This window comes from Schistocerca americana, chromosome 4 (assembly GCF_021461395.2).
Source record: "Schistocerca americana isolate TAMUIC-IGC-003095 chromosome 4, iqSchAmer2.1, whole genome shotgun sequence".
Classification (NCBI taxonomy): Eukaryota; Metazoa; Arthropoda; class Insecta; order Orthoptera; family Acrididae; genus Schistocerca; species Schistocerca americana.
Genome location: NC_060122.1, coordinates 836812705 through 836831730, shown reverse-complemented (window position 1 = coordinate 836831730; position 19026 = coordinate 836812705). Strand labels below are relative to the sequence as shown.

General features: G+C 44.4%; 1 protein-coding gene across 1 annotated transcript in view; it reads right to left on the bottom strand.

Annotated features, from left to right (window-relative positions):
* The window catches only part of LOC124613009 (cholesterol 7-desaturase nvd), a 187516-nt gene that overhangs the window by 27859 nt on the left and 140631 nt on the right, over positions 1–19026 (bottom strand). The window contains exons 2-4 of the mRNA XM_047141563.1: positions 11390–11562; positions 8337–8532; positions 2073–2267 (exon numbers count right to left, since the gene is read on the bottom strand). Coding sequence (XP_046997519.1) covers positions 2073–2267; positions 8337–8532; positions 11390–11557 — 559 coding nt within the window. The 5' untranslated portion in view covers positions 11558–11562. The remainder of the gene's footprint in view (positions 1–2072; positions 2268–8336; positions 8533–11389; positions 11563–19026) is intronic.

Sequence of the window (19026 nt, the reverse complement as noted above, 5' to 3'; positions counted from 1 at the left end):
CTGTATCCTCATGTATTAGATGTCTATAAATTGCTGTTATTTTCTGGAATTTATCTACGGAAGGTTCTTGCCTTCTAAGTTAAGGCGGAGCGGTTCAGTTGGGACCTGGCAGCCAAAACAAATGCTGCTGCTGCTGCTGCTGCCGCCTCTGAAGATCTGCACTGTACAGATCGACTGGGTCTTCACTCTTCGCGTATGTCTGCTTTACAGTTGGTACAGGCGCTGCGTATTTCGATGCTCTTTAGGCAAGAGCCCCCCCCCCCCCCATTCTTAAAATAAAAACATTCGCGAACTCATTGTCTGTCTGCTGCTGTCAGCCTCTCCACTCTGCGCATAATTCAAAGCGCCAGTGCATTAAAGAAGCAGCTGACCCACTTGCTTTCGTCATCCTCGTAACTTTCCCCCAAAAAATTTAGGTGTAAGACCAGTCGGTCTCTGCCTAACAGCAAAGCAAATGTCCCCTCATTCTGGCAGTTGTACTTCTTTTCCTTTTAGTTCCCGAGTCACTTCCCTATCTGCTGTTCATTACTAGTGTTTCTGCCAACTTCCCCGTCCCAGCCTTCTGCATCTCCTGCTGCCAGTATCCTCAGTTTAAATCTATCCGAATGTTCTTTTCGTGAACGAATATAAAAATCGTTTCTTTTTCTTCTAAAGCTCCCGTAATTTTCTGCTATTTACGTGATACTTATCTTGAATTGTTACATCCCACGTTAAATATAAGAGTTCTAATAACACGTGTGTTAATGGACACAACGTTAAATATTTAGAATGGGGGTTAGGTGTAAGAGAAGGCCTAGTAACCCTATCTTGATGCATAAACAAATAAAAGGAAATGAAGCTATTACAGAGTATTTGTTGTGTCTCTTCAAGTGGTAGGACGGAGTTAGTGTAAGGTAGTTGGCTCTGAGCCTGCATTAACCGAAGTCGTGACAAGATGTTCCTCGAAGGTGAAACTGCTAAGCAGGGTAACGAGACGGTTTTTTTAGGGTGCAGTTGTATCGAAGCAAGGTATCAGCTACAAGGTGACAGTTATTGAACTATACGAAAAAAGACGTGAATCTGATACAAACTATGGCGTGCACACCCTTTATTCAACGTCACTACAGATAATGGATTTAGGTTACGGCATGTTCGATATGTGTGCATCATTGGCAATGATGTGGCACAGACGAATAGGGAAATTCTGCATGACCCGGTGAAGTGTCCGAACATCGATGCTGTCGATGACCTCCTGAGTGGCTGCTTTCAGCTAAGTAATAGTTTTGGGGTTGTTGCTGTACATCTTGTCTATAATACAGCCCCACAAAAAGGAGTCGCACGTGTTCAGATCCGGAGAATATGGCGGTCAATGTAAGTCCTTCCCAGTGGCCCCCGGGTACCCCAGAGCCAGAACGCGGACCTCAAAGTGCTCCTGCAGGACACCACTCTCCTGCTTTGATGGGGTCGAGCTCCGTCTTGCACGAACCACATCTTGTCGCAATCAGGGTCACTTTGGATATTGAGGACGAAATCATCTTCCAGAACCTACACGTATCATTCGGTAGGAATATCCCACCCATTATTCTTTGACTGGACATTGCACACCACACAGTCACCCGTTGACTGTGAGACTTCTCGAATCGCAAAGAGTCTTCTCAATTGCGAAATGCGGATTCTCAGTCCCTAAAAAGCGCCAATTTTGCTTACTGACGAACTCATCCTAATGAAAGTGGGGTAAACCAAAGCACGCGCACCCTAATCCCCATTATCCCCCGCGGCCAACTGTGCAGTTTGAATGCCCTAACGCAAAGCATTCAGAAGTTATGACGATTTTATTTCATATAGTTCAGTAATTGTCACCCTGTAAGTTTTTCTTCAATTCTTAGTAGGCTGCTTGTTATTAATAGGAAGTCAGGTATACTACGTCTTCCTTAGGTTAAATGCTAGTCATCACTTAATGTGTGTGTGTGTTTTTTCATGGATACTATAGGAGTTGCTATCATTGCTGGGACCAAGAAGTGAACTTAGTTCGTCTCCTCAGCGCTGCAGCCCATGAAAGCGCGTGGCACTGCCCACTGCCTCTGGCGGCTTACCCTTGTCGGTGTAGGGGATGGAGGCGCAGCGGCCGTCGTCGCCGCGGAAGCGCCAGCCGTGGAAGGGGCACTCGAGGCAGGAGCCGCGCACCGCGCCGCCCACGGCCATGTTGGCGCCCAGATGCGGACAGTAGGCGTCCAGCACGTGCACGCGGCCGCCGCCGTCCGCCGCGCGGAACACCGCCAGGTTCTCCCCTGCGACACCAGACACAGACGCCTCCGCTCAGCAGCCTGCCGCGGCCCACGCTGCACAGCTCACAAGACTACCAGCTACTGCAGCCGGGGTTCGCAAAGTGGAAACTGACGAAATGGATTGTGTCGGAAAAGATTATTCGATAATCCTCCCGTATCCCGCGTATGAGACGCTCTATCGAAAGTATAAAGAGTGAAGAGTACTGGTGCGCCAAGTTACGGCCGTGTGTCATAAACAACGTGTCAAAGTGATGAGGCGAAATGAGTTCGCATGCAGAATTCAGTTATGTCAAACTGCCGTTCCGGCGCACGACTGGACGTGTATAACTTACAAGAACAAGACAACGAGCGAATGCCAGGATCTCTGAAGCAGTGTTGTTAGTACGAATAAAACTGAGCATATCTATTGGCAAATATGGTCAAGTAGGACGTTTACTTTACACGCCATATCAGAAAAACACGGATCGCCTTCTGTACGTTATGTGTGACAGTTGCTGTCAGAAAATGTGATATCCGAGTGACCTAACTGGAAGCGGATGGGAATGCCGGGTTGCAACACAGCTAATATATGTAACAAACAAACAAATCAGTTCCGTGTAATTTCTATTATGTGCAAGGTTTCAATAGCGTTTCTAGGACTATCGTTTATATTCCACAATAGTCTAAAAAACAAATCCGTAAATTACTGCAATTCGTACCATAATAATATGCAAGGGAGACTTTTTTTAAAAAAATACTACAGCACTGACCCTGCGGTGCGTGGGATTGTATATCTACTCTGCTTTCGTTCTCTTTCGTCTTGCAAAAAGGAAAAAAAAAAAAAAAAAAAAAAGAAGAAGGTTATCAGGGTATGGGACTTGACTTCTGAGGTCATTAGTCCCCTAGAACTTAGAACTATTTAAACCTAACTGACCTAAGGACATCACACACATCCATGCCCGAGGCAGGATTCGAACCTGCGACCGTAGCGGTCGCGCGGTTCCAGACTGTAGCGGCTAGAACCGCTCGGCCACATCGGCCGGCTTCCGTCTTGCAGTACTGCTGTACTGTTACTACTGAACTTAATTTTTTCTTTCCAGCTGGGACAGCGGCATAGATTACGTCATAATATGACACTCTGTACTGAATAATTCGAAGTAATCTGCAGACGGTTTAATCAGTAATCCTCCTCCTCCGCTACAAGCTTGTCTCGGCTCTACAGCCATTCTCAAGAAAACCTGTAGAATTTACGCTCGGTGAGTTTACTTCCGTTTATAAGAGTTATACAGAAAATTCAGTTTGCATACATACTTACATCTAGTTGGAATAGATACCCATATCGCATCAGTCAGTTGACTGTCGAGTGTCTAATTGTTGCTACATCGCTATAATTGTATTACTTTTTTATGGAACGTTTCCGTGAAATACTTTTGACAGTTGCAGTGACAGTTTATTCTCGTCGATACCTTACTTTTACAGTGCAGACTTTGCTGGTGAGTAATGTTAGTTACATTTCATTGCTATTACAATTTTATTATCGTTTACACCTACAACTGTCTTCGGTTTTCTGTTTACTGTGATTTTTATTCGTTCTCTTTTCCAACTGTCAGAAGTACTTAGCGAAAATATTCCATACAATCAAAACTTACTCGAATATAGCAATCTGGCAGAAAATAGACAGTCGACAGTTTACTCACTGATACAATACGGACATCTATTCGAACTAGATGCAAATATGTATACAATACACGTACAACTTTTATAAACTTAAGTATACTCACCAAATGTAAAACCTACAGGTTTACTTGAGAATGGCACTATAGCCGAAACAACCTTGAAGTAAAGGAGGAGAAGGACTAATTAAACCATTTGAAGCTTACCTCGCATTATTAACTACAAAATTATTTACTACAAAATTATTAACTACAAAATTATTAACTACAAAATTATTAACTACAAAATTATTAACTACAAAATTATTAACTACAAAATTATTAACTACAAAATTATTAACTACAAAATTATTAACTACAAAATTATTAACTACAAAATGAGTTTATATTATTTCAGTAGCAGTCTGGATTTGATATACCAGTTCTGTAACACAGGTTGTACATAAAGTCCGGGAACACTTTCAATTATTTATTGCACAAGAACCAAACATTGTACAGATATAATAATACATATGTCATTTTGAAGGGAAACCGTGAAAGTTTTTTTTTTTCCATGTATACCGCCACAGGGTAGTTTGGTAATTTGCTGATAGCGCTAGTCACAAACATGGCGATGGATCGGCCGTGCTACAGAAGCGGACAGTTGTTCCATGAAATGGCCTCCCCGATCACCAGATCTCACTCTGCGTGAGTCTTTTCTATTGGGACACATTAAAGACCTGGTGTACGAACCGCCTCTACCACGTGATGTAGCATAGCTCCGGGAGAGAATAGGGGAAGCGACTGCCACAGTCGACGATGCCATGCTGGGACAGGTATGACAAGAATTCGATTATCGTACTGACGTCTGCCGGGTCACTCATGCTTCGCATATCGAGTGTTTCTAAAATCAAATTCCAGAGTTTCTCTTCAAAATGCAATATGTATGACTTCTGTACAATGTTTAGTTCTTGTGCAATAAATAATTGAAAGTTTTCCCGTAATTTATGTACACCATGTAATTAAGAGTGCAACCTGGCTGCCGGCCGCGGTGGTCTAGCGGTTCTAGGAGCTCCAGTCCAGAGCCGCGCTGCTGCTACGGTCGCAGGTTCGAATCCTGCCTCGGGCATGGATGTGTGTGATGTCCTTAGGTTAGTTAGGTTTGATTAGTTCTAAGTTCTAGGGGACTGATGACCACAGCAGTTGAGTCCCATAGTGCTCAGAGCCATTTGAACCATTTTTTTTTTAAACCTGGCTCGGGTGGAAGCATACGATCATAGAAGCAAAAACATAACAGTAAACATGGGCCCACAGGCGAGACGTTTCCGAGGTAATTCCCAGCCTGTGGTGACCACTCGGCACGAATTTGACAGTGAAATATTACGTTGGTTACTAGAGATGTCCTTGGCATTTGACCTATTCCATTAAGTCCCCATGGAATTGGGGTTTGTAGGAGCAATAATTTGCGCGCAGCGAGCGAGAAAATGTGTAAATCTTGTGTGGGGTATCTGAAGGAAATGCAGGTTGCATAAAAGTCCTAGATAGGGGCCACTGCATCACCCCGCGCAAGAGTGGTCTGTCATTGTCGTTCCAAAGAATTTTTCTCAGCGTGAGAGTCATTTGTCTCTTGCCTCCTGTGGCTAGCAACAATGGTGTTAAATTACCATGAAGAAGATTTATTAAATTAGCAGTCTTAATTCATCAGTTTGATATTTTAAGCATTTTGTGGCTGTGAGCTCAGCAACCGTTATGCAATTATATAAAATGTAATAGTCAGGCAATCGGTTCCACACAACTTTTTTGAAAAACACGGTAACCAGGTTTCGATAGTTCTAAGAGTATTCTTGATTTAGTGGCCATTGTATCCGTAGTTGCTTTTCAATTCTTGAGGGTATTTTTGTTCTGTCATTGCAACTACAAAAATGCGTGATTTTTTCCCCAGACGCGTTTCGCTTTATCGAGGTAAAGCATAATCAGTGGTCTGTAATTAAATTATTTACATTTTGATTTGCTTTTCAGTAGAAAAAACAGTTCGTTAAGAATATGTCGATTTGTACTTAACGGTGATTTTCGCTTGATTTCTGGCTTACATCGGGAAACGCCGTCTGCTAGCACATCGTTGCATTTCTGCATTAGACACTGATAATTTTGAAGAATGGAACAGAAACATGTCATTTGACGAGAGCACTGTTGCTGAAATTTTAAAGTTGTTATGTGATTTCATGTAACTATTACCATTCCGATGAAGATAGTCTTAGAACTATCGAAACCTGGTTTATGTGTTTTTTAAAAAAATTGCGTGCAACAATTTGACCGACTATTACATTTTATATAATTTATCACTTTGTTTTCGTGAAAGTCGTACAGATGGCGTACATAAGCAACGTGCAATTTTTTTTCTTTTTTTTTTTTTTTTTTTTTTTTTTTTTTTGCAAAACGTGCTTATAACTTGTCTGGCAGTTATTTAGGGTGACAGAGGGAGGAGGTGTCTGTGTGGGGGACTGGCGGGAGAGGCGGGAGAGGCGGGAGAGGCGGGAGACAGCGAGGAGGAGACAAATGCACGATCGTTACGGTAATTCTTACTGCAGCATCACTGCTGAGATGTGTGGTGTGTTTAGTTATAAGCATGATAACTAATATTTTGGCTTTAGCATCTCACGAATTTGCCGTGTGTGTGCTCATAACTCAGCCAGTCATAAAAATATTGCCAGACGGACAACAGCTGCAGTTCCAAAGCCTTCGTGAGTCACGTTATTTATTTGTGAACAAACACCGACGTGTTTGCTAGACAGTGGTAACGGCATGTTGGAGGCTGTATGCGTGATGACAATCATTAATCAAAGTAAACAGCAACAAATGAAATGTCCAAGAAAAAGTTTATGGACGACGGCCGCATTTACTGACACGTGTGGGCTTACGTTAGATTCAAGTTGAGCAGTGAATGAAAGAATAAGCCTTATGAAAGTAAAGGAAGATACCTTTACTGTGATATACAAAAGTAATAAGCAACATAAAGACATTTTGTTGGAGATTACACGGGTTTAAACAGGTGTAAAATCAAAGTCTTAGTGGTAGGTGACGTCCTGTACCGTGTAGCTGTAGCCTGGGCAAGTAAACTGCCTGAATTCTGCTCGGTGTTTGTTGACAAAGTGGCCGAGGTTCTGCTGTTGCTGTTCGAGGCTGTGCGGCGTGGGAGGGAGGGAGGGCTCTGCGAGTACCGACTGGTCGCAAACGAGGAGATGGCGAGCCGGCGGCAGCCGACCACTGAGACTCGTCCGGTTGGTGCCAACTTGGAGGAGGACGACGGGACGGCGCTGTCTGCTTCGCTCTGCAGAGATGGACCCACAGCCGAAAAGCTGGCTGTGAGACTGGATTAAAGATGGGAGCGGCCTGTTCCGATATCGCACAAAATACGATCGGTAGCGACGAAAGATGTACGGAGACCGTATTTGTCGCGAGTACAAAAACACCTCTTGTGAACGCGAGAGACGCGCTACGCTCACCGACCGCCGACACATTCTTTAACGACCATCACCGTCCGTCAGGCAAACCTCGTATTCCCCAAGTACCGAACGCCATCGACCGAAGCTCCGTTATACGCCCAGATAATTTTGTGTGCCACAACCTTGCGAGTTTTTACTGGGCAGCTAGGTACCAAAGTTTCTCATTTGAGGGCGATTCTATACGGTCTGAGTCGAGGTGGCCGTCCCGCTTGCCTCCAAACAGTAGAACAGAGTTGTGGGACATTGTCCGAGCCGTAATTTGCAAGTAGCTGTAGTCAGCAGGTGGTGTTGAGCTCGGGAAACCGCTAGTAGTCAGATTTTCAGTGGTTTGTGCCTCACGATAGACTTTGAATGTTTGAATGGTAGCGCTCTGGTGTACGCCAGTTCGGCGTGTGACGTCCCCCGGTGACCAGCTTCCTCGCCTCAATGCATCAACGTACGCGCCGTCCAAGACTCTCGGCTGGCTGTCACATTGGTCGGCGGTGTGCCTAAGCAGCATTGTCGCGGTCACAGCTGCAAAGAGAGCCCGCTGCACTCATTTGCACTGAGACTGCAACACTAGTTTTACTTGGATGATAGGTGGCTATACGTAGCGATCGGCCGTAGCTAATACGGTACCGAGAGTAAGGCTTCCGATAAAGAAGAAAGCACGCAAGTGCCGTGTTAATAAATACAGTACCGAGCAATGAATTAAAATTTGTATCAACGCCGAGATTCGAACCCAGGTCACCTGCTCTTGGCCTTGTTAGAAATTTTAATTCATTGCTTCGTCCTGTATTGATTATAGTAGGTAGTTTGGGACTTAATGTGTGTATGGGACATGCAATTTCATGTAATTAACAAGTATTGTGAGTTTTGAAATTTTTTTTAGAGCTGCTTTGTTTGTTGCAGGCAGTATGCTGGAGAACGTGGCCCAGTGCTCGGTCTCGTGTACTCACCCAGCGCGGAGACGTGCTGCACCTGGCCGGGGCGCAGGCGGTCGCCCTCGAGGACGGCGAACCAGCCGTTGGGGTAGACGGGCGGCAGGCGGCCCAGCTTGCGCTGCCTCCGCACGTCCCGCACGGCGTCGCGCCGCCCCCGCCGCCGCCCCCGCGCGCCCTCGCACGCGTACTGGTAGCCCACGTCGCACAGGTCCTGCGGCGCACACACCTCTGCTAAAGCTGCGCTACTCTGTCAAGTATGGTACAGTGTATCGGGGCGTCTGACTACTTCCTGCGGGGACTTGCAGCTGCTCCTTCTGACTTGTGCGCTTACACCCGTGCACCTCAAGGGAGGTAGGGCGTCAAACGGGCCGGCCTCGAGCAGGAGAGCCATCTCAGGACATTTTAATTTCCACTGTCTATACTTTTACAAATAAATTCATAAAACTTTGTCAGCATCACCAGGAAGGATTCAGGATTCAGGATTCACACTCTTTGCAGTCCAAGTTCGAAAACATAACAAAATGAAATTTCGCACGTAAAAAAAATTTATCATTTTTTCACTTATTAATGACTGCATTTTTTGATATAGGTACACTTTTCTTCATAAGTTAGAGAGATTCTTCGATGAATTTTTCACAGCATACATACCATACTCAGAGGTCTATGAAACTACTTTATTTAATTTATCAAAAAACGAATGAACTGTTATATTTTAAACTTCATGTTTAGAAAAAAAAACACAAATTTTATAGTTAATTAGCTCCATTTTTACCACAGTTTTTAATAGATTTGGAAAATTCTAGAGTTTCATACACCTTTAAGTATGGTTTGTATGCTGTGCAAAATTCATCGAAGAATCTCTCTTACCTATGAAGAAATGTGTACCTATAGCAAAAAATGCTGCCATTAGTAAGTGAAAAAAATGATGAATATTCACACGTAAAAAAAAATTACTTCATTACGTTTTAGTCCACTGCTATGAGTGTAAATTCTGAATCTTTCCTGGTCATGCTGACAAAGTTTTATTTATTTATTTATTTATTTATTTGTAAAAGTATAGACAGTGCAAATTGAAATGTCCTGTGGTGCCTCTCCTGCTCCAAGTCGGCCCGTTTGACGTCCTAACCCCCCTTGCGACACCTGCGTCCACAGTGGGTGCCTCCAGTTCAGTGTGGGGCAGGTTGCAGCCGCAAGACGCACAGCTGCAGACGCACCTCTACTGCGCCCTGCCGGGACAGCTGGCGTCTGTATCTTGGAGCGTCAACCAGTTCAGCACCTAGCACCTTACGACCTCCGCTTCTTCGTAGACGATGACTATCTCCTTTTACTCGTACTGGGTACGGATCACGGGCTTTAGGACCATTTTAGATGACGCCACTCGAGTGCTTTGTAACCAATCTCTTTTCTACAGTGACTGCATCTTTCCAGTACTCTACCAATGGCCGGGATCTCCGACCAGATTTACCTACGAATCAGGCTATGTGATCACATTCCACTTCATATCCGTACAAACCGTTACTTACAAGTATTTGTCCAAATACAGCTGTAATACTAATGGAACGGTGTGATCTGCAGGCTAGGGGTGTGTGTGTGTGTGTGTGTGTGTGTGTGTGTGTGTGTGTGTGTGTGTGTGTGTGTGTGTGTAAAACTAAGAAAATAAGTTGGTAAATTACACGGCTTGCTCAACAAGTGCAATGTAGTAAACTGCAAAGTGATTACAGCATGCTCTGTGAGCAGAAACCAATACATACAAAAAGACACAACTCTACTTTACTTGAGGCAAAGAAAGATGAGTGTTTCTTGTAATGCCGAATTCTCCTAGTTCGTTGCATTGCAAATGGTAAAAGAACAACTGGCGAGTACTGCACATCAGTTTCACATCAACCTTATGGGGACGGGAGGGGGGAAAAAGAAACAACACGCCAATGTCCATATATGGGACTTCTACCTATTCTAAAGAAATTCATCACTCCAAAACATTACGGGTGAAACGAAGAGATATTTCGTTTTCAGACTTTCCTGATCGTACTGGGGATTTGGTATGCATTCAGTAGAATAATGTTGAACAAATTACATTATACTAAAAGGGTAATGCGCTGAGAATAAGTATTTTAGACCGACTGGTCAGTTGGGATTTTAAGTCCTCGTTCCTACGCATCTCCCACTTTTTTATGTTTACACAAACTTGACTGGTGAACTGTCGAGGTGTCAGCTAGGCGGCAGGGGCTACGTCCCGCTACAACGTCCCGACACCCTTCACTTATCGTCCCATGCCACAAAGTGACCGGGAATCTTATCTAAAGTTTTCATTAGGCCGCAGCAGTTCTTCAGTTTCTTCCGCATTTTACATCGATTTCACTTCCATTGTTCGTTTTTACAACGAGGCTGAAATAATTTTAGTGCATCTGGGCACGATTACTATCTGTTTGAGTTTACTCGCTTGACATGCTTGCAATGAAACAACGTTTAAAAGTGTGACTGTGTTAAGAACACTTGTCTCTCACTACGTTAGATTGATGCCGAGGCGAATTGTATACGCGTGCACGTGTCTCCTGTTTACTTGCAATGCACACAGGATGCTCAGCAGCATTCTGAAAAGCTCGTAAGGGCGTTGCAGGGTAGCGTGTGCTGCGAAAGAATTGTTAAGGAAAAAACTTAGGTACGTTGCGCCGTTTCCGAGATAATTACCATTGAAGTTAGGAACACACTACGTCCTGATTGCCTGACTTCAACGCTAATTATCACGGAGACGACGCAACGTACTTAATATTTTTTTCTTAGCAATTATTTATCAGCACAACTTACACTGTAATACCCTTACAGGCTTTCCAAGCTGTTTCTGACCACCTTGTATATATTCTGATCTAGGTCGTAACTGTCAGCCGCGTGTCCAAGCCAATCAATCAGTATGAAACTATAAAATAATTTCCAAATCCCAAGATTTTTTCTGCGCTAATTGCTGAACTAGAGCGCTGATTTAGACGTCCATAAACACGAAGCCGAGTAGATGCAGGACAAATAGGACGAGTCACGCTACGCCTACAGAAGCAGCTCGCTCGCCCACCTACCTTGGTCCAGTCGATGTTGAGGACGAGGTAGCGCACGAAGAACCACAGGCCGACCAGGGCGCACAGCGGCTTCACGCAGGCCATCACCAGCGGGGCCGCCTCTGCGCACGCGCACGCCACCAGCCGAACGGCCTCCACGGCCGAAGACACTTCCAGGTCCACGCGCATCTTCCCTGCAAACATACACAATACCGCTCCGTTGCAAACTGCGTCAAGGCGCGCGCTTTTAAATACTAAGCATTCCGTTTGCGAATTTGTTAGATGGTGACCGTGACACCTGCATCTACATGTGTATTCCGCCGCCCCCCGGCTTGCGCTGTGTGACGGATGGAACCGTGTGTACCACTGCCAGTCAGTCCCCCCCCCCCCCCCAGCCCCCCCAGCCCCACCCCTCACCGTCCAATCGCGAACGTTGCGCGACAAGAACGACTCTCGGCAGAACCGGTGCGAGCTCCAGTGTTTCAGACTCTCCATCTCCAATGTAGCAGGCAGCGGGAGGACACTGCTTGAAACCAGCAGGAAGACACGCTCTCAGAATTTTCAGAACAGCTCAAACCGCGATGCACAGCACCTCTCTTTAAAGCCTCCAACTGAAATCTGACGATCTTCACTTCAGCGTCCTGTGGCGAAACGTGCAGTCTTCTCAGTCTTACCTGGTACAGGTCCCAGACTGACGAGCAGTATTCATTAGTAGGTCGAACGAGGGTTTTCTTTAAGCTGCTTGCTTTGTAATAGGACTACACCCCCTGAGGATTCTTTCAATGAGTATCAGTCTGCCATACGGCTTATCCGCAGCTACTTTTATGTGGTCGTCCTACTTTAAATCGCTCACGTCCTGAATGTGACTTCTCCGAGTGATTGTTCATTTAGACTCAGTCCCCATGTTTCTTGTAACGTAATCCGTTATGAAGTTTGATAAGATTTTCGTGCTCGTGCTCCGAGTTTCTATCCGGAGCGACGCTGTCAGATTATCCTAGTAAGGAATGTGGTATCTGACGATTATGAGTCAAGTTAAGAAGCTATGAAAAGTTTTCGCCAGGACATTTGTTATCCCTCTGCGGCATTTCTTTGTAACAGACGGCAAACTGAGAACAAAAGCAATGTATTAAATTGCTAGTTGATAGCGAGGTGTTCAGAATAAAATCGCTTGCTCAGTCAACTTAGGAATGGTTCGCCTGGACGAGTAGAAAGTCGCTCTCCCGCTGCAGTATCCTAAACCTTCCATCGACGCCGGAACAAGATTTTACTGCACACGCCTTCCCGCTACTCCCCATTCCACGATACACAACACGACCTCTCGCTCATTGTTGCTTCGAACATACCGTACTTTAAAATAAGGCTCTACTACAGAAAAACATTGATTTAACAATGTCACAGCAGATCAAAGACAATTGTTAACGAGTTTTCTCAATAGATACTCAGAAAAAAAAAAAGGAGAAGGTTTCTTAAAAGGCTACATCACGGACATCGTTACTGAGCGTCTGCTCTGCCTCAGGACACGGCCTGCGAGTACGTAACTGATGGAGTTGAATATGTTAAAAGTGGGTGCAAATCCTTGCAACGTTAACTTAAAACTTTTGTTTTCCGATTAGCTGCGGAACAAATCATTTCACGGATTTTCTGGAGCGGAATTGCCAATGTGTTACTTTATTAATATTCTAAACCGTAAGTTATATTCATACCGCTGCACGAAATTCGTCTGACTAAAACGTGAAACGGATCTCAATGCGGGAACTCTAATCGAGCAATCTGCGCTGCACGGTTCTCTTAGTTGTTAGAAGGTCCCAAGTTTGACAGGTCCGTGATAGGAAATGGAGAACAACTTTGGAAATGTAACGCCTTGTCGAAACACAAAGTTGTTCGCAAAAAAGTTTCGCGAGGTTTACTCTTGGTGTAGCGGGGGTAAACGTGATGCCTACTTTTAAGTACTGATACGGTAATGAGAAGTTCCCCCATTTGAAAATTTAATATATTTTGTAGGAGATGCATTCGTTTTCTGTCTTCAGTAAATATGTGAAGCGTCGCGTGAGATGTAAAATTAAATGTAGAAGGAGAGAGGCATTTAGGGCAGGAGTCTTACGTTAGCAGCGGCTTGCAGACGAACCAGCCTCAAGGTCGATGGCGGTGAAGGCTGCAAGAAGGCGTGCGCACAGTCGCTGGATTTAGAGGCAGCGACCGGACGCAATTTGGGTCGCCAATGAAGCTCATTCAGCGCTCGTTTCGGCGCCCGTGCACCGCTGCAGCGGTACGCCGTAGTAGCGCAAGACCCGTAGTACGCGCGTAACGAAGGGCCTGCCGCATTCTCTTACGGGGGCGTCAACCGCCGCGGAGGGCGCCCGCGCGGCCGGCCCTTTAAATCCCCCGGCCGGCCGGCGAGCCGCTGCCGGCGGCTGCGGCGGCGCCCGTCCACCCGAGCGCCACGCCGCAGCTAATACGTAGCTCTGCATCTTGGCAACTTCGATGCTGAGAACCTGATGAATATTTCACATACTGGACGATAAAGGTACAGCGCAAATTCAGAAGTTTCACTGCTGTGACGTCATACAACGTCGACAAGTACTGAAGTAAAAAAGCCTCTTTCATTTATTTTGTTTGGGGCCAGGGCACCAATATAATTATCAACATAACCATCTATAACTGTCGAACTGTTACACAACGGTTACGCTTATTTAGAGTGCCATAAAACAACCAGTAGAGCGTTATTATGGTCAATGCAACACTGCCAGAAGAACTCAGCGTCTGCCCCAACGAGCAAAAATTTTATGTACTTAATGCTCTCTGCCAACAGTCAGTCCAAGCAAGGCCAGAGTCGCTTGTCGAGGAGCAGGCTGGATGTCACGATTTAGGTTAAGAATAATGATTATCACGACCAGTCGAATTACCCTTTAACGAGTCTTCGTTCATAAAATATTATGAGGTTCCTCATTACAAACCGATTTTTATCCATATATCATAAGCTCTGATGTTGGCAACTGAAGAATTTCTTAATGTGACGAATATGCTTCCAACATTTAAAAATAATTATCCTCAAAATGTGAAATTTCTCACTGAAATTAATGACACAGTTCGCCTCTTACATTTACATATGCATACTCATGCACAGAGTATTTCAAACTGATAATATACGCAAATTTAAAAGTTAGTGTTAAAATACGACTAAAATCGAAATAGAGGTTCGAGCACTTTACATAATACGAATCTGTCAGGCCGACTACAAGTACAGCGCTCGGCCCGGCTTGCTACAGAGCGACAGAGTCATTCCAGACACAGTTCCCCGGTCTGCGCCTAAGCAATCGACAGTCCCGGAAGGGCCACACAGACGGAGCTGGGGAGGCCAGACACTGTGTAGTCCACAGGAGTAGAACAACGGCGCTTCCAGACTGAAGCTTCGACAAGATTTGCACATTCTTTTCTTCCCAAAACTGGAGCTGCGTTAAAACTGAAATTTGAAGACTACATTTCACGCTCTATTATACCATTATTACTATTGTTGTTATTTTTTGAGAAACTAATTTCAGTGAAAGAAATAGCTGAGGGTACGGTCTGACAGACAAAATACTACGTAACAACAACTTGTACAGAGAAATTTTGATTCATTCAGTGTTTTAGGTTTGTCGCAGTTTTAAACGTCGCTGTTCATCAGCAAACTTATAATAGTTTCAACATAGGAATTACACAGACAACCGCTTGCAAAAGTTCTAAGCATGTCTTCTTCAGAATGAAATTTGGAACGCTGCGACAAAGCAATGGTCGGAATTAAAAGCAGATATGCTAACGAAAAAAATAAGAAAAAAATAAGACAAAACACGTCCAAGCCTTCGCCACATGCACCTAGCTAGGAACATGAGCAGCTTTGTTGCCATACGACGACAAACGGAAAATATTAATTACTAATCGTTCAGTCCTCCCCCCTTGAACCATGGACCTTGCCGTTGGTGGGGAGGCTTGCGTGCCTCAACGAAACAGATAGCCGTACCGTAGGTGCAACCACAACGGAGGGGTATCTGTTGAGAGGCCAGACAAACGTGTGGTTCCTGAAGAGGGGCAGCAGCCTTTTCAATAGTTGCAGGGGCAACAGTCTGGATGATTGACTGATCTGGCCTTGTAACATTAACCAAAACGGCCTTGCTGTTGTACTGCGAACGGCTGAAAGCAAGGGGAAACTACAGCCGTAATTTTTCCCGAGGGCATGCAGCTTTACTGTATGGTTAAATGGTGATGGCGTCCTCTTGGGTAAAATATTCCGGAGGTAAAATAGTCGCCCATTCGGATCTCCGGGCGGGGACTACTCAAGAGGACGTCGTTATCAGGAGAAAGGAAACTGACATACTACGGATAGGAGCGTGAAATGTCAGATCCCTTAATCGGCCAGATAGGTTAGAAAATTTAAAAAGGGAAATGGATAGGTTAAAGTTAGATATAGTGGAAATTAGTGAAGTTCGGTGTCAGGCGGTACAAGACTTTAGGTCAGGTGAATACAGGGTTATAAATACAAAATCAAATAGGGGTAATGTAGGAGTAGGTTTAATAATGAATAAAAAAATAGGAGTGTGGGTTAGCTACTACAAACAGCATAGTGAACGTATTATAGTGGCCAAGATAGACACGAAGCCCATGCCTACTACAGTAGTACAAGTTTATATATCAACTAGCTCTGCGGATGGCGAAGAAATTGAAGAAATGTATGATGAGATAAAAGAAATTATTCAGGTAGTGAAGGGAGACGAAAATTTAATAGTCATGGGTGACTGGAATTCGACAGTAGGAAAAGGGAGAGAAGGAAACGTAGTAGGTGAATATGGATTGGGGGTAAGAAATGGAAGAGGAAGCCGTCTGTTAGAATTTTGCACAGAGCGTAACTTAATCATAGCTAACACTTGGTTCAAAAATCATAAAAGAAGGTTGTATACATGGAAGAATCCTGGAGATACTAGAAGGTATCAGATAGATCATATAATGGTAAGACAGAGATTTAGGAACCAGGTTTTAAATTGTAGGACATTTCCAGGGGCAGATGTGGACTCTGACCACAATCTATTGGTTATGAACTGTAGATTAAAACTAAAGAAATTGCAAAAGAGGTGGGAATTTAAGGAGATGGCAGGTGGATAAACTGACAGAACCAAAGGTTGTAGAGAGTTCAGGGAGAGCATTAGGGAACGATTGACAAGAAGAGGGAAAGAAATACAGTAGAAGAAGAATGGGTAGCTCTGAGGGATGAAGTAGTGAAGCAGCAGAGGACCAAGTAGGTAAAAAGACGAGAGCTAGTAGAAATCCTTAGGTAACAGAAGAAATATTGAATTTAATTGATGAAAGGAGAAAAAATAAAAGCGGGTGTTGAGAGATGTGAAAATTACCGAACTATCAGTTTAATAAGTCACTGCTGCAAAGCACTAATGCGAATTCTGTACAGACGAATGGAAAAAGTAGTAGAAGCCGATCTCGGGGAGGATCAGTTTGGATTCCGTAAAAATATTGGAACACGTGAGGCTATACTGACCCTACGACTTATCTTAGAAGCTAGATAAAGGAAAGGCAAACCTACGTTTCTAGCATTTGTAGACTTAGAGAAAGCTTTTGACAATGCTGACTGGAATACTCTCTTTCAAATTCTAAAGGTGGCAGGGGTAAAATACAGGGACCTAAAGGCTATTTACAATTTGTACAGAAACCAGATGGCAGTTGTAGGAGTAGAGGGGCATGAAAGGGAAGCAGTGGTTGGGAAGGAAGTGAGACCGGGTTGTAGCCTCTCCCCGATGTTATTCAATCTGTATATTGAGCAAGCAGTAAAGGAAACAAAAGAAAAATTTGGAGTAGGTGTTAAAATCCAGGGAGAAGAAATAAAAACTTTGAGGTTCGCCGATGACACTGTAATTCTGTCAGAGACAGCAAAGGACTTGGAAGAGCAGTTGAATGCAATGGACAGTGTTTTGAAAGGAGGATATAAGATGAACATCAACAAAAGCATAACGAGGATAGTGGAATGTAGTCGAATTAAGTCGGGTGATGCTGAGGGAATTAGATTAGGAAATGAGACAAAGTAGTAAAGGAGTTTTGCTATTTGGGGAGCAAAATAACTGATGATGGTCGAAGTAGAGAGGATATAAAATGTAGACTGGTAATGGCAAGGAAAGCGTTTCTGAAGAAGAGAAATTTGTTAACATCCAGTATAGATTTAAGTGTCAGGAAGTCGTTTCTGAAAGTATTTGTATGGAGTGTGGCCATGTATGGAAGTGAAACATGGACAATAAATAGCTTGGACAAGAAGAGAATAGAAGCTTTCGAAATGTGGTGCTACAGAAGAATGTTGAAGATTAGGTGGGTAGATCACGTAACTAATGAGGAGGTATTGAATAGGATTGGGGAGAAGAGAAGTTTGTGGCACAACGTGACTAGAAGAAGGGATCACAAATTTAACATTGGAGGGCAGCGTGGAGGGTAAAAATCGTAGAGGGAGACCAAGAGATGAATACACTAAGCAGATTCAGGAGGATGCAGGTTGCAGTAGGTACTGGGAGATGAAGGAGCTTGCACAGGATAGATTAGCATGGACAGCTGCATCAAACCAGTCTCAGGACTGAAGTCCACAACAATCGTTCAGTGGCAGAGAGATGGAAACAATCCGTGCTATCATTCACATTTTACGTAGTGCAAAAATCTAAGTAGATGTGGTTAAGTGGTAGAAGTACTTCCGTCTTCCAGCTGCTTTCGGGGCTGTGTTTACGCACATTCTACTTCCGGCAGGGATTATCCACTTTGAACTGTTTCTGCCACCATAATGACGCCGAACACAGTATGGTCGGATGCAGACAGACAGACAGACAGACAGACAGACACACACACACACACACACACACAAACACACACACACACACACACACACACAGACAGAGAGAGAGAGAGAGAGAGAGAGAGAGAGAGAGAGAGAGAGAGAGAGAGTTAGTTTTGTCAGACGCCAACATCTTTCACATACGAGTAATTTGCTTAACATTATTCGTAAATGTTGGGTTTGGCAACAACATGGACCAGAGGGTTGAGCAGATATTGGTGTTATTGTCGTCCTTACAAGCCGAACTTTCTTGGAACCTAAGGTACCGTACTGTTAGACCACTGCGTTTCTGCCATAATGTTGGCTATAGGGAACAAACCTAATTCTCAAAGCAAGTCCAACGGCAGGAAAATATTGCTGAACACCGGTACCAAAGGTTTAGTGTTAAAAGTAGGAATCATGGTTGCCATTGGGCGGAGCGTCGTGCCGGAGATATTAACACGCTTGGCAATCTGTTTTAAAAGTTGTTTCCCTAAAATTCTGACAGAATCCGAAGACAGTGCCTTCCATTGACCAGGAATCGATTCTGTTTCTCGTGTCCGTCAACTAAGGCTGGCGCTTCGTCTACACTGGCCGTGCGTTAGCGAATCCTGCACTCTCAGAAACTGGTTGCACCGTCAGGCAGGCGCCTCGCAGGACAACTGCCGGAACAGGGACGCTGCCGGGTCCTGCGTACAAACGGCCGCAGCCTGCGAGGCCCTACACTACTTTACTGTTGCTAAAGTAGGCTGCTGCTGTTCTATCAAACGAATATTTAACAGAAACTTGTAAAAACATAGTGGAATTTGTTGGTATGAAAGGCAACTGA